The sequence below is a fragment of the Heterodontus francisci genome, chromosome 4 (genome assembly GCF_036365525.1).
Source record: "Heterodontus francisci isolate sHetFra1 chromosome 4, sHetFra1.hap1, whole genome shotgun sequence".
Classification (NCBI taxonomy): domain Eukaryota; kingdom Metazoa; phylum Chordata; class Chondrichthyes; order Heterodontiformes; family Heterodontidae; genus Heterodontus; species Heterodontus francisci.
The window spans coordinates 156,524,896-156,541,991 of record NC_090374.1 but is presented as its reverse complement, the minus strand read 5'-3'; the positions used below and the strand labels follow the sequence as shown (position 1 = coordinate 156,541,991).

At 46.0% G+C, this 17,096-nt stretch overlaps 1 protein-coding gene across 4 annotated transcripts in view; it reads left to right on the top strand.

Moving 5' to 3' along the window:
* The first annotated feature begins 633 nt into the window (after positions 1 to 633).
* Positions 634 to 17,096, top strand: part of LOC137369342 (A disintegrin and metalloproteinase with thrombospondin motifs 3-like) — a 311,469-nt gene continuing 295,006 nt past the window's right edge. For all 4 annotated transcript variants that reach the window (XR_010974930.1, XM_068030412.1, XM_068030411.1 and 1 more), the window contains exons 1-3: positions 634 to 910; positions 1,402 to 1,429; positions 2,184 to 2,572. Coding sequence is in view for 3 of the 4 variants with exons in the window: in XM_068030412.1 (XP_067886513.1) it covers positions 845 to 910; positions 1,402 to 1,429; positions 2,184 to 2,572 (483 nt within the window). In the remaining variant the exon portion in view is untranslated. The remainder of the gene's footprint in view (positions 911 to 1,401; positions 1,430 to 2,183; positions 2,573 to 17,096) is intronic.

Sequence of the window (17,096 nt, the reverse complement as noted above, 5' to 3'; positions counted from 1 at the left end):
CCACTTCAAAGACCTGAGCACAATATCTAGGCTGAGACTTCAGTGCCTGATGAGGGCATTCTCCACTACTGGAGGTGCCGTCTTTCAGATGAGATGTTAAACCAAGGCCCGGTCTTCCCTTTTAGGTGAATGTAAAAGATCCCAGGCACTATTAAAGAGCCAGGGAGTTTTCCACATATCCTGCCTAATATTTATCCTTCAACCAACAGTACAAAAACAGATGATCTGATCTTTACCACATTTGTGGGAACTTGCTGTGTGCGAATTGGCTGCATGTGTTTCCAACGTACACCAGTGAATGTACTTCAAGAAACTACTTGATGGGTTTTGGGACGTCGTGAAGCCGTGAAAAACGCTACGTGGATCCAAGTTCTTATTAATTCTCTCCATCTAACCTGTTGCTACAGTTCGTTCTGCTAAGGTTTGCTGCTTTACGGTTTTAAGAGAGCTTTGCCGGTGGTGGTGGGGGGTCTTTAAAAGCGCAGCCTGCTGAATAACCAGCAGCGATCCTTATCCATCTTCTCTATGAATAAAGTCTGCCTTTTGGCAGCTCGGTGTGAGCATGTGGTTACACTCTCTGTGCTGACGTCAAGGTTATGCTGGTGCTTTAGAGTTTATTACCCGGGGACGGAGGGCAGAGCCTGGGCTGTGAGCAGCAGGAGCCAGCGTCTGGAACTAGTGTGTGCCAGAGACTTTCTCAACATCCCTGGGGCTCCCTTCAAACACTCCTTCAACATCGCCAACTCCTTACACACCAGCCCTGAAACCTGCAGTGTCATCAAATCCCACAAGATCGTTTTCTAAAACAGTCTTAACATTAGGGTAGAAGTTAATCGATGCGGTGATGGTTCTCCTGTCACTATGGTTCGTAGCTGGGATATCAGTGGTGAGCTTGACGACAGCGCTACGTGTAAGTTACATGCATCTTGCTTTGATTTACACAGTTCGGAGGTATTCAAAGAGCAACAATTGAAAGAGTTCTGGGATATTTATATGCAAGACTTTTCCGAGATAGGAGTACTCAGACTTCTGGGCACTGGGTGGAATATATTAAGAGGTCTGTGTAGTGCAACCATTTCAGCTTTCTGGGATGTTCAGCGTAACTTTTTAAAGGGTTCTCGGCATTCAGGGTAAACGTTAAAAAGTTATGGGGTATTGAGTGTAACAGTCAGTGTTCTGGGGTATTGAGGGTAACAGTCAGTGTTCTGGGGTATTAAGGGTAACAGTCAATGTTCTGGGGTATTAAGGGTAACAGTCTCCTAGTGGAAGGGTTTTTAATGATAGGAGATGATGTTAAAGGTAAAGCCTCAGCTTTTGTATCTAAAGGATTTTTTTCATAGTGTAGACTTTTAGTTTGTGTGTGACTTTAACTCTAGTATTTGTTTTCTTTTATTCCCATAGGCTGGATCTGAATTAACTGAGAGTAGAGGTAGGTGTGTTATCATTTCATTGTCCCTTTTCCTAATGAATCTGGAAGTTTAGGACTAAAGAAAGAGGAATATTTCACAGCAAATTTAGTAAAAGTCAGCAGGGAAATTTTGCAGGATAAATGATGGAGTGATTGACAGAATGGAGTGACAGACGAGGGAGTAATTGACACAGTTTGGAGAGATTTAATTGTCAGGAGAGAGTGATTGGACATGAATATTTAATTAACTGGATGAAATGATTCATGCTTAATGGATAGGAGTGATTGACTAATATGAGGGAATGATTGATGGATAGGCGGGAGTGATCGATTGACAGGATCGAGTGATTGACAGGATCGAGTGATTGACAGGATCGAGTGACTGATGGACAGAAGTAATTTATGTGCAGGTATGATTGGTTAATAGATGGTGATTGATAGACAGCAGTAATTGATTAACAGAATTGGATGATTAAGTAATAGAAAATGTTTAATTAATCACTGTCCTGTTAATCAATGAGAGTGAGAGGTTAACAGCAGGGAGTGAACATGGAAAGGAGGAAGTTATTGACAGTAGGGAGTGATTGATTAACAGGAGGGAGGGGAGACTAATGCAAAGCAGTGATAGATGTACAGGAGGGGGTGATGACAGGAGTGATAGGTGGGCAGAAGAGAGGGAGTGATGGACAGCAGTGAATGATTAACAATTTGTGTTTAATTGAGTGCTTGGTGATTGCAGTGTTTGCTGAATTTTCTCTGTCGGTTTATTTTGCAGCAGTTTTGGAGAGGTTTGCTGCTCTGGGGCAGGAGTTTGGGCTAGTAACTCCGCTCAGGACAGATTCTCGGGGTCGCTTCGTGTCTCACCTGGTGTCGGGCTCTGGAGTCAGGAGGAAACGGCAGAGCGGCCCCGAGTCCCGGTCCGTGGCCTCTGGGCAGGAGGAGGAGGCCGAGCCCCGCCCTCTCTTCTTCAATGTCACTGTCTTTGGCCATGTCTGGCAGCTGAGATTGGAGCCCACCCGCCGACTTGTGGCCCCGGGAGCTGTACTGGAATGGCAGGGGGATGGGCAAAACCACACAGAGCCGCTGGGCGAGGACTGTATCTACACCGGGGGCATCAGCCACATACCCAGGGCCACAGTGGCCATCAGCAACTGCGATGGATTGGTAAGGATTTAGTGGCCTGTCTCTCATTCTGGGGGAGAAGTAGTGAGGTCTCGGGGAACATTGGGGTCTTGAGAGAGGGGTATTATGGTCTCGAGGAGAAATTGGGGTACGGGTTCTTGGGAGGGATATTGGGGTGTTGGGGACATGGGATTTGAGGGACATAAGGTTCTTGGAGGGGGGGCCACTGGGGCTTTGGGAGGGACATTGGGATTTCAGGGAGGGGGTTAGCTATCGGGTGGACATTAGGGAGAGGAGGGGTACTGGGGTTTTGGGGATCATTAGTGTCACGGGGATATTAGGGTCTCAGGAGAGGTATTGGGGTCTTGGATGGACAATAGGGTCTTGGGGGACTATTAGGGTCAGGGTAGCACAGTGGGCGCTAGGGAGAAAGGGCATTGGAATTTTGGGAAGGAATAGACTCTCATGGGGAATATTGAGGTCCCTGGGGAATTAGAATCTTGTGGGACATTAGGGTATTGGAGTCTCAGGGAGGTGTAGTGGGGTCTTGCAAGGCATTAGGGTCTCAGGGGAGAAGTATTGGAATTTCGGGGGTGTGGGAAAGGCATTGGGGTCTCAGGATGGGTATTGGGTTTTCGGAGGATGGTTTTGTGGAAGAAATTGTGGGAGGGTTGTTGGGAGAAGGGTGTCCAGCGGAGAGATCTTGGAGCGCGTGTGGGGACAGGTGTCGAGGGGAGGGATCTCAGGGTGGGTGTTGGGAGTGGAGTGTCGAAGGGAGGGATCTAGGGGGCGGGTGTTGAGCATCAAGGGGAGGGACTTAAGAGGCGGAATATTATATAGGCTTTTAGAGTAGGAGACTTGGGACAGAGGTCAGCACGAAATGGCCTCGGGTTCGGGAAGAATTTCAAGGGTTAGACTATCAGGAGCAGAATGGGGGACATATTATGGTAGGCGAATCAGGACAGGGGGTGGGTGAGAGAAATTTGACAGGAATGGTATTGGGGAAGGATTGTTGGGGAGGGTTTTAGGGAAGAGTATCAGGAAAAAGTGGTATCTGGGAGGGAACCGGGTAGGGTGTCAGGAAAGGAATACAGTGAGGCTATATAATAGGGAGCATTATCTTAAATGGTAGGGCAGCAGGGGAGTGGGCAAGGGGGTGGTATTAAGGGTAGGGAATTGTGTGATGTTGGGAACCCAACCAGAAGGGAGAGCTATTCAGGCATGGGAGAGAGGTAAAGGAGCACTTGGCTAGAGGCGAAAGGAGATGGGGACATGAACACAAGTTAGCAAGGAGGGGGAATTTAATTAGAAGTTGGAGGGAAAAAGCCTAACGATGGGAGGTGGAGGTGAGAGGTGTGATAATATGAATTAAGGTGAGGGCAACTCGCTAAGGTTTACAGTGAGTTATTGATGTACATGTAGGGATCTATGTATGGGGAGCAGACAGGGGTAATACTGAGTATATTGTGATCAGTTAGAGCTTGTATGGGCAACATTAGAAGTTCAGTCAGAACCAACTTGGGTAAAAGGCTCTGATCGAGTTAAGACTATTTGGAGAGGCTCCAGGTTGTTTTTTTTATTGAATGTATTCTTGCTTTGCATTAGTTGTCCACATTGTATATTATGCTAATATGAGTTCTTTGCTTGTACACGATGGGTTAACAGCGTACTGACCAGCTAGTATTCCAGAACAAAATTGTATTTGGTATTTAATCTTTAATAAACAGTTGCAGTCAAAGTAAATAATTAGAAAGCTTAGCCAGGAATGACTCTCCTGACACATACAGTCTTGCCAAATTTGAGTGGTAGCACACCAGGATTTTTGAATTCACATCTGTAAATGTAATCAGAATCAATGCATGGAATGACAATCTACTGTGTTACTGAATCTGCCATTTTCGTAAGGCCATATGAATAGATGTGAAATGTGGATACATTTTCTGCCCAGTGAGATCGTTCTCATTGGCAGGCTTCAAGTATGTTGGGGCTGGAAAGGTCACAGTGACAAATTTGCTCCAATCCGTATCACACAATTTCCGAGGGGAGGAGCCTGTCACATCGAAGCACTGTACAATTTCATCCCAGCCAACTCACGTCGAATTTCATGTTGCTTATGCTTACCTCATCCCGTGCATTCATCCTGCATGTATAACACTGCTTTAAGGACCAGCCATTGCTAGCAGTGCCTTCTTAAAGACGAATGATTTGAAACTTGAGTACTGCAGCTAAAATTGTGAAAATGGGTGTCATATTTAGTGATCCATTCTCCTTGAGGCTTTTGGAGGCAAAGGAAAGGTTGAATGAATGATGCAAGGAAGGACCACCTGCACAGACTGTACTCTTCCTCTCCTGTCATTATCTACCTAGTGCCTTTTACAGACCCAACCAGAGATACCCGGGACAGTCGGTGTAGAACGCCATGTCGACAGGTTCACAATGGAGTTGGAGCATCTGTTGCAAGCAGACCTGCAAACAACCTCCTTTTAAGAGGGATGACAATGGCAGTCAAAGACACAGCTGTCTTTAACTTCTACACCTCCATATCTGTCCACTCTGCCACAGGAATAAAATAAAAATTCATTGTATAGCACACAATGTCAAATTCATGATTTGGAAAACAGTGTGCAGAGCGCGATGTTTAGGACGCAGTGTATAAAAGTGTGTATAAAACGCGCATCAATCACAATGTGTTGACCATAGTGTATCGACCACTGTGTATAAAAACACACTGTATAAAACACAGTGATGTACCACAAGGGTCAGTGTGAGATGGCGGAGAGGGTGGATTGATGTACTACACAGGCCAGTGTGAGATGGCAGAGAGGGTGGATTGGTGTACTACACAGGTCAGTGTGAGAGGGTGGAGAGGGTGGATTGATGTACTACACAGGCCAGTGTGAGATGGCAGAGAGGGTGGATTGATGTACTACACAGGTCAGTGTGAGAGGGTGGAGAGGGTGGATTGATGTACTACACAGGCCAGTGTGAGATGGCAGAGAGGGTGGATTGGTGTACTACACAGGTCAGTGTGAGATGGCAGAGAGGGTGGATTGATGTACTACACAGGCCAGTGTGAGAGGGTGGATTGATGTACTACACAGGCCAGTGTGAGAGGGTGGATTGATGTACTACACAGGCCAGTGTGAGATGGCAGAGAGGGTGGATTGATGTACTACACAGGCCAGTGTGAGATGGCGGAGAGGGTGGATTGGTGTACTACACAGGCCAGTGTGAGATGGCAGAGAGGGTGGATTGGTGTACTACACAGGCCAGTGTGAGATGGCAGAGAGGGTGGATTGGTGTACTACACAGGCCAGTGTGAGATGGCAGAGAGGGTGGATTGGTGTACTACACAGGCCAGTGTGAGATGGCAGAGAGGGTGGATTGATGTACTACACAGGCCAGTGTGAGATGGCAGAGAGGGTGGATTGATGTACTACACAGGTCAGTGTGAGATGGCAGAGAGGGTGGATTGATGTACTACACAGGCCAGTGTGAGATGGCAGAGAGGGTGGATTGGTGTACTACACAGGCCAGTGTGAGATGGCAGAGAGGGTGGATTGGTGTACTACACAGGCCAGTGTGAGATGGCGGGGCAGCTGGGCAGTGGTGTCGGACTGATGGGCGAGCTGGAGTCATGTCGGACTGGAGGTAGGTGCTGTCTGGTTGTGTTGAATCTCGGGTTAGTTGAGTTGAAATGCTGGAGCCTCGATGGCCAAATGGGCTTTCCTCATTTTTGCCAATTTCTTTCATTGTCAAGATGTCTAACTTTTAATATAATAGTACAGATCTAAATACTGTGCTCCCAGCAGGGAGCATCCACTCAAATGGAGGGTAGGTGGGAAAATGGACTGCAACAGTGTATCCATGATTCTCTATAAGTTGTGCTTACTTACTATGTTGCCCCCTGCTAGAAATGTGGGTTTGTGGGGTTGGCCTTCAGGACCTAAGGTTACTCACCCTACAGTTGTTTCTGTTGTATTTACTCATCGAACAGTCTTGTTTACTGCGAATGGGCGGTTAACAGATTTTTGGTAATGGTAACGAGTTGGAATTTAAATGTGGCTGATGAGAGGACCCAGTGATACTGAGTTACATTTTAGAATTGTAGAAAATATTCCTGTGAGAAGCTGGTTGGCATCACACACTTTGTTATCAAACTGTTCCTCAAGCTCTCCCCCTCTAATGTAAAGCTAACTTCTAATTTCCATTCCATTCTCATTGTGTCCGTGCAAGCAAGGAAAAAAATGTGCCAGAGAACTGCAGAAAGGGCCAGAAAATAATGGAGGCCTTTACTTTCCTTTTGGAATTCTGTGGTGTGTCATTATTCCATTTCACCGAGGCTTGCTGTTACTTTAGTTTAGTTCAGTACTGTAAGAATAAACTGCAGTCCTATATTTTAATGGAAACTGGAAGAACTTTAAATAGGCTCCAATCTTCAGATTAAATTCCCATGCTTGTAAACCAAAAGGCAGCTTTATGAATGGAAAAGCAGTGTGGTGCATGTTGATCCCATCTCAGGTCAGTAGTTTGGTTTTGCAGGCGCTGTTCGATAGCTCAACTAAATGTTATGCTGCAAAACAACTTTAAAGGAGCAGAGGCTGCCAGACTCCACTGCTGGCACAGAAAGACAGCAGAAGTAAGCACGGATCAAGGCTTCAATTCTGTGCCCATCCCCTGCCCCTCATCCCCATGCTCACGTTCATTGAGACCTTGTGTCAGCAGCAGGGGAGCCTGGCAATTTCTGCCCATAAAGACAGTCCTGTGGAGGTGAATGATTGTGCCCAGTTGCCAATTTAGCAATTTTAAAGCAGTCAGTGGTAGCTGGATTAAAAGAAAATTACAACCTCTTTGAAATGTTGTCAGTCCCTATTTATTTTTTGTTAGTTGTAACTGTCGAAGAAAGAAAGGACTTGTGTTTACAGAACAGCTCGTCACTTCTCTCAGAAAGTGCTTAATTTACAATAATCTCCATTTGGAGAGTCGTCACTATGATTAAGCTTTGATATTTTAATGCAAGACAGTAAACTAGATCCTGTGATTCTCAGACACAAATTAAATGCAGGTGCCTCAATTTATAAGCTGCTGAAACCCTCATCCAGGGTTTTGTTACTTAGAGATTCAACTATTCCAGTGCTGCCCTGACCAGCCTCCTGTCTTCAGCCCTTCATAAACCTGAGCTCATTCAAAACACTGCTGCTTATTTCCTAAATCAAGCCCCATTCACCCATCACACCTCTACTTGTTGACCTACATTGACTCCAAGTCTAACAACCCTCAAAGTTAAAATTCTCATTGTGTTCAAACCCCTCTCTGTGGCCTCACTCCTCCCTATCTCTGTAACCTCCTCCAGCCCCCAAAACCCTCTGATAACTCTGCTTTCCTCCATCCTCTTGCACATTCATTCCAGCCAATTACTGCCCCCATCAGTCTATTCTTGATCATTGGCAAAGTGATGGAACGTGTCATTAATAGTGCTATTAAGTGGCACTTACACAGCAATAACCTGCTCACCAATGTTCAGTTTGGGTTCGGCCAGGGCTACTTGGCTCCAGACCTCATTACAGCCTTGGTCCAAACATGGACAAAAAGCTGCATTAAAGAAGTGACGTGAGAATGATTGCCCTTGACATCAAAGCAGCATTTGACCGAGTGTAGCATCAAGGAGCCCTAGCCAAATTGATGCCTTTGGGAATTGGGGGAAAACTCTCCACTGGTTGGAGTCATACAAAAGATGATGGCTGTGGTTGTTGGAGGCCAAACTTCAGTGCCAGGACATTGTTGCAGGAGTTGCTCAGCATAGTGTCCTAGGCCAAACCATCTTCAGCTGCTTCGTCAGTGACCTTCCCTTCATCATAAGGTCAGATGTGGGGATGTTCACTGATAATTGCATAGTATTCAGTGACATTCCCGACTCCTCAGATACTGAAACAGTCCATGTGCACATGCAGCAAAATCTGGACAACACTCAGACTTTTTTTTATTCGTTTCTGGGATGTGGGCTTCACTGGCTAGGCCAGCATTTATTGCCATCCCTAATTGCCCTTGAGCAGGCGGTAGTAAGCTGTCTTCTTGAATCTCTGCAGTCCATGTGGGGTAGTTACACCCACAGTGCTGTTCAGGAAGACAGTTCCAGGATTTTGACCCAGCGACAGTGAAGGAATGATATAGTTCCAAGTCAGAATGGTGTGTGGCTCGGAGGGAAACTTGCAGGTGGTGGTGTTCCCATGCATCTGCTGCCCTTGTCCTTCTAGGTGGTAGAGGTCATGGGGTTGATAAGTGGCAAGTCGCATTCACACCACGCAAGTGCCCAGCAATGACCATCTCCAACAAGAGAAAACCTAACCATCTCTCCTTGACATTCAATGGCATTATCATTGCTGAATAACCCACTCTTAACATCCTGGAGCTCACCATTGACCAGAAACTTAACCAGACCAGCCATAAAAATACTGTGGCTACAAAAGAAAGTCAGAGGCTGGGAATTCTGCGATGAGTAACTCACGACCTGACTAAAGGCCTGTTCGGGTTGTTACGACCAGGTGAGAAAGGTGTCTAGGGTCTTTTGCTGTCTTTACCTGGTCTTATTGTAACAGGGTTTAATTTTTACACGCACTGTTTTGAGCTCCCCGTTGGTGAATCCCTGTTCACAGCTTTCCAATTATAATGCAAAGAAATGAGCATAAATAGGCTTCCTTAGGTTTAAAGAAAGTAAGTGAAATTTATTAAACCTTAAACTTAAACTGTAATATGGTTAACGCCTACGGATATACGACGCACCCACACTAGCATGCACACGCAAATAGTGACAGAAAAGAGCAGAAGAAAAATAAATGGAGAGGTTTGAGGTAGTCTCCAAAGGGGGTTTCTTGTTAATGTTTCTGTGCTTCCAGCTTTCTGTAGAGTCTTTGATTGTAGACAGCTCTTACTTTCTTGTTGGGGCCCAGTATTCTTCTTAAATCTTGTTCACTGTCAGAGACTTTTCTCTCATGGGGTTCATGTCTTCAATGGTTTCCAAAGCTGATGAGAGCAGACAGGAGAGATGTTCTCAGTCCAGGAGAAAAGTGCTTTCTGATTTCAAATTCCTTGTTGGAAGCTCAAATTCAAAACTCCAACAGTCAGTCAGTCATGTGACTAAAACTGGTCTAACCACTTCTTCTGTGTTTGTGGATTCTGCTATCTTAGCAGTCAACCTGGAATGCTAGCCCCCCAACTTCAACGTCTGGTAATTAAAAGTCCATTGTTGGTTGAATATGTCAGGGCATGGTCCTTTGTGGCTTGTTCCAACACTCTCTGTTACTATGCAAAGGACTTTCCAGTCAGGGGCTTGCAATTTTACGTTTTAATGTTCATGTGGCGACATAATGTGTGCCTCAGTATTGGCAGGTGGGGGGCTTGCCTGACAGAGTATAAAATGAAAGCCCAACCTGACCACAGCCAAACCGAACCCGACTGGAGCCTGAGTCCTTTAATTCTTTTTCATGCCCGACTTGACCCGAAGATCGCAATGAATTTAATAATATCAAACATGTTATCGAAACAGAAAAAATGCATTTATTTATAAAACATGGAGCCAATACAGTCCAGCCTGATCCGACTCGAGCCCGAATGCTGGACGCAGAATATAGACCGGACCCCACCTGAACCCGACATGTAGTCTGATGCAATCGGGTTTGGGCCGGGTAGCCAGGCTTTACGCATGACTCCACAAAGCCTGTCCACCATCTGCAAGGCACAAGTCAGGAGTGTGATGTAATACTCTCCACTTGCCTGAATGAGAACTACTCCAGTAGCACTTGAGAAGTTCAGCACCATCCAGGACCAAGTTGTACTGGTGCATACTGCATGTTACTGATCCCTGGGTTGCTGTATATACTGCAGGTCACTGATCCCTTGTCCATATTGTACTGGGTTATACTGCAAGTCACTGTTCTCTTGCCTTTAGTGTATCTGTGCAATCTGCAGGCCTGTTGATTGGCATGGAAACTGTTTATATCTTTACAACACAAAACAGCTAAAAGTAGGAGAGGTACTGAATATTTCAGCATATTTCCCAAGGGATCAGGGTCTCATTAATGTAACCTACATAACCATTGCCAACAGGGTTCTGCTCATCTTCTTTGACCACCAATAGTTTCACTTCAGCTGTAATTTTTGGCTGATTTTGCTGACTGCTGTAGCTTACTATCTCCTGTGCCTGAGAATGATGCAGCAGGCTGTAAGGTACAGCCTTTTCTGGGCCCCTGGAAGTGGTGACGCGCTGTTCTTTCAGGCCTTTTAATGAGAGATAAAGAACAGTTGTTAAAATGCTGGCTTCAATACACAACTTGAAACAGAGCTTGCAATGTTTACCATTGTGAAAATGAGCAAGAAAGGAGAGAAAACATCGAAGGAGGATGATAACCTGACTGAGCTTGAAGAAACTAACTTGAGCTTCGGAGTCCTGCATCTTAACCTCTTCCTATCTCCTTGTTCTGATGTGATGTGATGTTTCTAGGGATCTTCTCCATGGGAATGAAGAGCCTATAATTGGTGAGCTTTTCTTCAGTTACCTTGCATTATGTGCCATTTTGTTGTAGAGTTGTAAATAGCCATGCTGGTGTCTGTAAACAAAAACAAGAAATGCCGGATTCACTCAGCAGGTCTGGCAGCATCTGTGGAAAGAGAAGCAGAGTTAACGTTTCGGGTCAGTGACCCTTCTTCGGAACTCCTGTAAACTTTGGTAAATATGGTCAGGATAGTGTGAGTTGTTTCAATGCTAACACTCTTGTCTCCAGGTCAGAATATTGTGGGTTCTAGCCCTGCTCCAGAGACACGACCATAAAATCTAGGTTGACACTTCGGCAAGATACTAAGTGCTTGTTGCACAGTTGGAAGATCTCTCTTTTGGATGAGATGTTAAACCAAGGCCCTGTCTTCCATCTCAGATGGATGTTAAAGATTGGATGGTTTTCTTTTGAAGAAGAGCAGGGGAGTTCTACCCAGTGTCCTTGTCAAAGTTTATCTCTCAAGCACAAAGCAGATTATGTGGTCATTCGTCGGCTGTTCCTCGATTTGAGGATAATGTCCACTCTGGTTGCAAGTTTCTGCCATGGGTCGTCTTGTGATAGAGCAGGCTGATTTTTTGAACCGCAGATCTTTGGGCACACTGGGCAGGACGTCCCATGAGGTAATGGGATCCAGAGTGCAGGATTTGCTTCCTTTTCTTTCCTTCTCTGCTGCTGCTGTGCCTCATCATGAAGGCTTTTGGACTCAAAGCATGATGCAACTTGATGGACAAGTTGTCGCCATTTTGAACGATTGGTAGCAAGCTCCTTTTGGTCATCCATGCCAATGCTGCTGTGCTTCAAAGAGAGCTTCCAAGTGTCTATGAAGCGTTTTCCTTGTCCACCCCAGAATGCTGGCCATTTGAGAGTTGAGAAAACAGGTGCTGGCATGGGAGATGATTTGCAGTAGCCAACCGAACATAGTGTCCAATCCATCAAAGTTGATTTTACAGAGGTTTTGTGTGAATGCTTGTGGAGCTGGCTTCAAAAAGGACTCTAGCATTTGTTTGAAGGTCCTCCCGTTGAATTCTGCTGCAGCAAGACCTGGACAACATTCAGGCTTGGGCAAGTAACATTCACATCACACAAGTGCTGGCAATGACCATCTCCAACAAGGAAAAATCCAACTATCTCTCTTTTTGACATTCAATGCCATTACCATCGCTGAATCCACAACTATCAACATCCTGGCTGTCACCATTGATCAGAAATTGAACTGGAGTTGCCATATAAATAGGATGGCTATAAGAGCAGGTCAGAGGCTGGGAATTCTACAGCGAGTAACTCACCTCTTGACTCCCCAAAGCCTGTCCATCATCTACAAAGCACAGGTCAGGAGTGTGATGGAATACTCTCCACTTGCCTGGTTGGGTGCAGCTCCAACAGCATTCATGAAGCTCGACGCCATCCAGGACAAAGCAGCTAACTTGATTGGCATCCCATCCACAATCTTCAACATTTACTTGCTCCACCACCGGCGCACAGTGGCAGCAGTGTGTACCATATACAAAATACACTGCAGCAACTCGCCAAGACTCCTTGTGACAGCGCTTTTCAAACCTGTGACCTCTATCACCTCGAAGGACCAGGGCAGCAGATGCATGGGAACACCAGCACCTGCAAGTTCCCCTCCAAGTCACACACCATCCTGGCTTAGAACTATATCGCCGTTCTTCACTGTCACTGGGTCAAAATCCTGGAACTCTCTTCCTAACAGCACTGTGGGTGTACCTACCTCACATGCACAATTAGGGAGGGGCAATAAATGCAGGCCTAGTCAGCGGTGCCCACATCACTTGAAAGAATTTTTTAAAAAGTTCACGACCAATCTGGAAAATTTTCACCCATCCAACTCAATTTCAGAACAGTGGGAACAAATAAAGTCAACTGTACTCGTCTCCTGTTTCCAGGCCATTGGGTTTGAGCATAGTTGGCACCAGGACTAGTTCAACGAAAATTATGCTGAAATATGTGACCTTCTGGAACAAAAACGAGCAGCGTTCACTGCCTGGCAGAACAACCTAAGGTCTCAAGTCAAGAAGGCAGCATTCCAACAGCTCAAGGCTGAGACCCAAAGACTCATCTGGATGGTAAAGGACAAGTGGTAGGAAGAGAAAACCTGAGAGATTCAACGATATGCTGACCGTCATGACCTGCAAAGCTCTTTTGAAGCCACCAGGGCCATCTATAGACAAGTGATGTGGAAGAAATCACCTTTGCTCACAGGATGGTGTCTCTTCTTAAGGATGACAGTGGCATCTGTCAATGCTAGAAAGAACATTTTCAAGAACTTCTCAACTGTGAATCCACAGCAGCAGCTGATGTTATCCCCCAGTATCCTGTGGTAGAATCCATGGATGAACCACCATCAATTGGAGAGCTGCAACAGCTCTGGGGCGGCACAGTGGCACAATGGTTAGCACCATAGCCTCACAACTCCAGTGACCCGGGTTCAGTTCTGGGTATGCCTGTGCGGAGTTTGCAAGTTCTCCCTGTGACCGTGTGGGTTTTCGCCAGGTGCTCTGGTTTCCTCCCACAGCCAAAGACTTGCAGGTTAATAGGTAAATTGGCCATTGTAAATTGCCCCTAGTGTAGGTAGGTGGTAGGAGAATGGTGGAATATGGGATTAATGTAGGATTAGTATAAATGGATGGCTGTTGGTCGGCACAGACTCGGGCCGCAAAGCCTGTATCTCTCTCTCTCTCTTTCTATGTTTCTAACAAGCAATCAAATGGATGAAAAACAGCAAAGCACGCGGCCCTGATGGTATTCCAGCTGAGGTCGTCAAAGTTGGTGGGCTTTTGCTCACACGAAAACTCCATGCACCCATCCTATGGATTTGGGGTTTAAACCCCACCCTTCACCCCCACACACAACCCTGATTTCAGTAACGCGCCAATTGTAACTACCTTCAATAAGGGAGATAAATTATGCAGTGCAAACTGTCAAGGTATTTCCCTCTGGTCCATAGCAGGGAAAATCCTACCACTCACTCTCCCTGAATCACCTACTTCCTGTGGCTGAGGAAATCTTCTTTCCAGAGACATAGGGCTGGATTTTGTGTAGGAGGTGGGGCTCCCAGCGTCGTGCCGAAAGGTTGGGGGGGGCGGGTAACCCCACCACTGCATTTTCGTGGCCCCCCCCCAGGGCGATCCTCCGGTATTTTTAAATGTAAGTTTCAGGAGGCGGGATCCACATCCCCTTAAAAACTGGGATACTGCCTCTGTGAGCTGCCAGCCAATCAGAGGCCTGTCAGCTCAGCAGTATCAGTGCCACCGGGAATAGTGGCCACTGCTGGTACTGCAGAGGCCTTGGATCCAGGCCCAGCACTGGAATCCCGGACAAGAGGTAGGTGAGGTGGGGTTGCCGGGGGCAGTCCGGAAGGCCCTGGTGATGTGGTGGGTGTGTGGGTGGTTGAGAAGTCCAGGGAGAGGTGGGTGTCCCAGGGGTAAAGTTGTTCCCAGTGGGGGGTCTTCCGTGGGCCACAAATGTTCCATGGAGCTGGCCCCCCACCCCCTCCCCAAACCTGCAGGAAGGGCACCTTGTGCTGGTAAGATCACAATGGCAGCAGGACCACGCCCTTAATTGGCCATTAATAGGCCACTTATAGGCATGAATTGGCCTCCGGGATGGCTGTCATTGGCCTATCCCACCGCCGTGAATATTGCTTGGCAACGGGCCCTCCGTCCTGCTGTTCCCCTTCCCCCGCCACCCATCACGATACTCCATGTCGCACCCCTACCCTCCCCTTCCCCCGCCTCAGTGGGGCCAATAAAACCTGGTCTGTGTGGCTTTATACCTTCTAGAGGAATCTAGCGATTATCACAATGTGAGACTTTGCACATTTTGTATATTACAACATTAAAGTTCTGTAAAGTACTTTGGGATGTCCTCAGATTGTGAAAGGCACTGTATAAATGTACGTCATTTTTATAGTATGAGTGCTTGGCATGGGTAAACAGCAAATATAAAATGGGTTAGCAGGCAACACTTTGTGATGCAATCTTGGCCCTTTGACCTGGTACATAGTACTGCTTAGCTGCTTGGTGGTCTTATCTTGCCACGTTACTTAAAGGATGCTGTTTCATCCCTCTCTTTTTCTTCGTACTTTATGGAATGCATAGTCTGTTGAGTCCATCATATGCTCCATTTTATCCATGCATAATGGGTCTTCTGTTAAAGTAGTTTTTGTCTTTGTGAAGATTATTGTTTAGGCCACAATGGTCACGTAGGGTTAAGGTTAATTATTGTTGGCTGTTATCTCCAAACTGGAATGAATTTACATTAAAGTTTGCCTAATATTTTCACCTCCTGTGCAAAGCAGAGATGCATATAATCTGGAAATCCTTGGTATCTTTAAAAAAAAATTGCACAAAATGTGTGCAATGAAATCACTGCAAATTCTAGCAATAGTTAGTGCTTCATTAATGGAAAGTGATATTTATTTCAGTTCCTCTCTGTAGTTTACTATTTAATTTCTATCTGTTTCACTGCCTTGGTATACCACTTGCTATCCACATCAATTCCTTGCATCAGTTCTGTGCCATTCATTAATTGGGGGAGTCGAGCCAGTGGCTGGCATTTGTAGGATTCCGCAAAGCAGTTGAGAAAAACTGAAATGGTGTTTGTGGCACACCTCAGTTGTGGGGGGGAATGTGGGTGGTTGTGAAGTCCAGGGGGAGGGGGGTGCCTGAGGGGTAAAGTTGTTCCCAGTGGGCCACAATTTCCCCACAGAGGAGGGGACCCCCCCAACCACCAAACCAAGCCTACAGGGAGGTCACCTCATGCTGGTAAGATCCCAGTGGCGGCAGAACCGTATTCTCAGACTCCCTCCAACCAAAACATGTATGAAAATGGTGAACATTTACAAACAGCACAAATAAACCTTGAGGCTGTTCCTAGCATTAGGTCAAAGCAAATAAATAAATGAATCAAAGCCATCTGCACCATTATGGTGAATGTATTGCGTACATTGGTTCCAAATGTAGTCATCCATCCGCTTAACAAGGATTACTTGTGGTTCCCAAAGACATTTTCTGGCCATATCTACATGCATAGCAGAAGCATTTTATTTTCTCTTACTAGTCATAGATTGTTCAGAATGCTCCTGAAACAAATGGGTGTCAGTTCAGTGGTAGCACTCTCACCTGAGTCAGAAGGTTGTAGGTTCAAACTGTCTTCTTAAACTCCTCTTCCCTGCTTCCTCCACCTTCTCCTCCTCCAACAACAAATGGGAGGAGCTCATCTGCTTCTTTGTGATTAAGAGTAAGACCATTCATTCAACTGCCTCTGCTAAGTTAAATTTCTCCTGAGATTCCCCCCTGCCCAAGCCTTGAACTTTTATCTTTCTCTTCTATCTCCCCTCATGCACTCTCCAAGCTCATCTTGTCCATGAGATCCACCTTCTGATTCCACAAGTCTATTCCCATCAGACTGCTCACCATCCAGCTTCCCTTCCTGGCTTCCACGTTAGCTGATGTTTTTACCAGTTTCTTTCATCAGGTACTGTCCGCCCCCCACCCCCCTTCAAATCTACCATCATCAACCCCACTCCTCCAAAAACCCACACTTGATCCCTTTGTCCTTGCAACCTACCACCCATCTCCAACCTCCCTTTCCTCTCCAAAGTCTTTGAATGTCTTGTTGCTTTCCAAAATCATATCCATCTTTCCTGCAGCTCTATGTTTGAAACTATCCAATCAGGTTTCCGCCCCTGACACAGGACTGATACAGCCTTATCAAAGTCACAAATTACATCTTATTATGGTTATGATTACATAAATTAAACCTCCTCGTCCTTCTTTATCTATTTGCAGCCTTTGAAATGGTTGGCTACACCATCCTCCTCTAATGCCTCTTCTCCATCATCTAGCTGGGTCCGATTGCTCTCACCTGGCTCCATTCATATCCATAGAATCTCCTGCAATGGCTTCTCTTCCTCCTCTCGCACTGTTGCTTCTGGAACCCCCAAAGGCCTATGTTTGACTCATTCCTAGTTCTCATCTGCTTGCTGCTTCTTG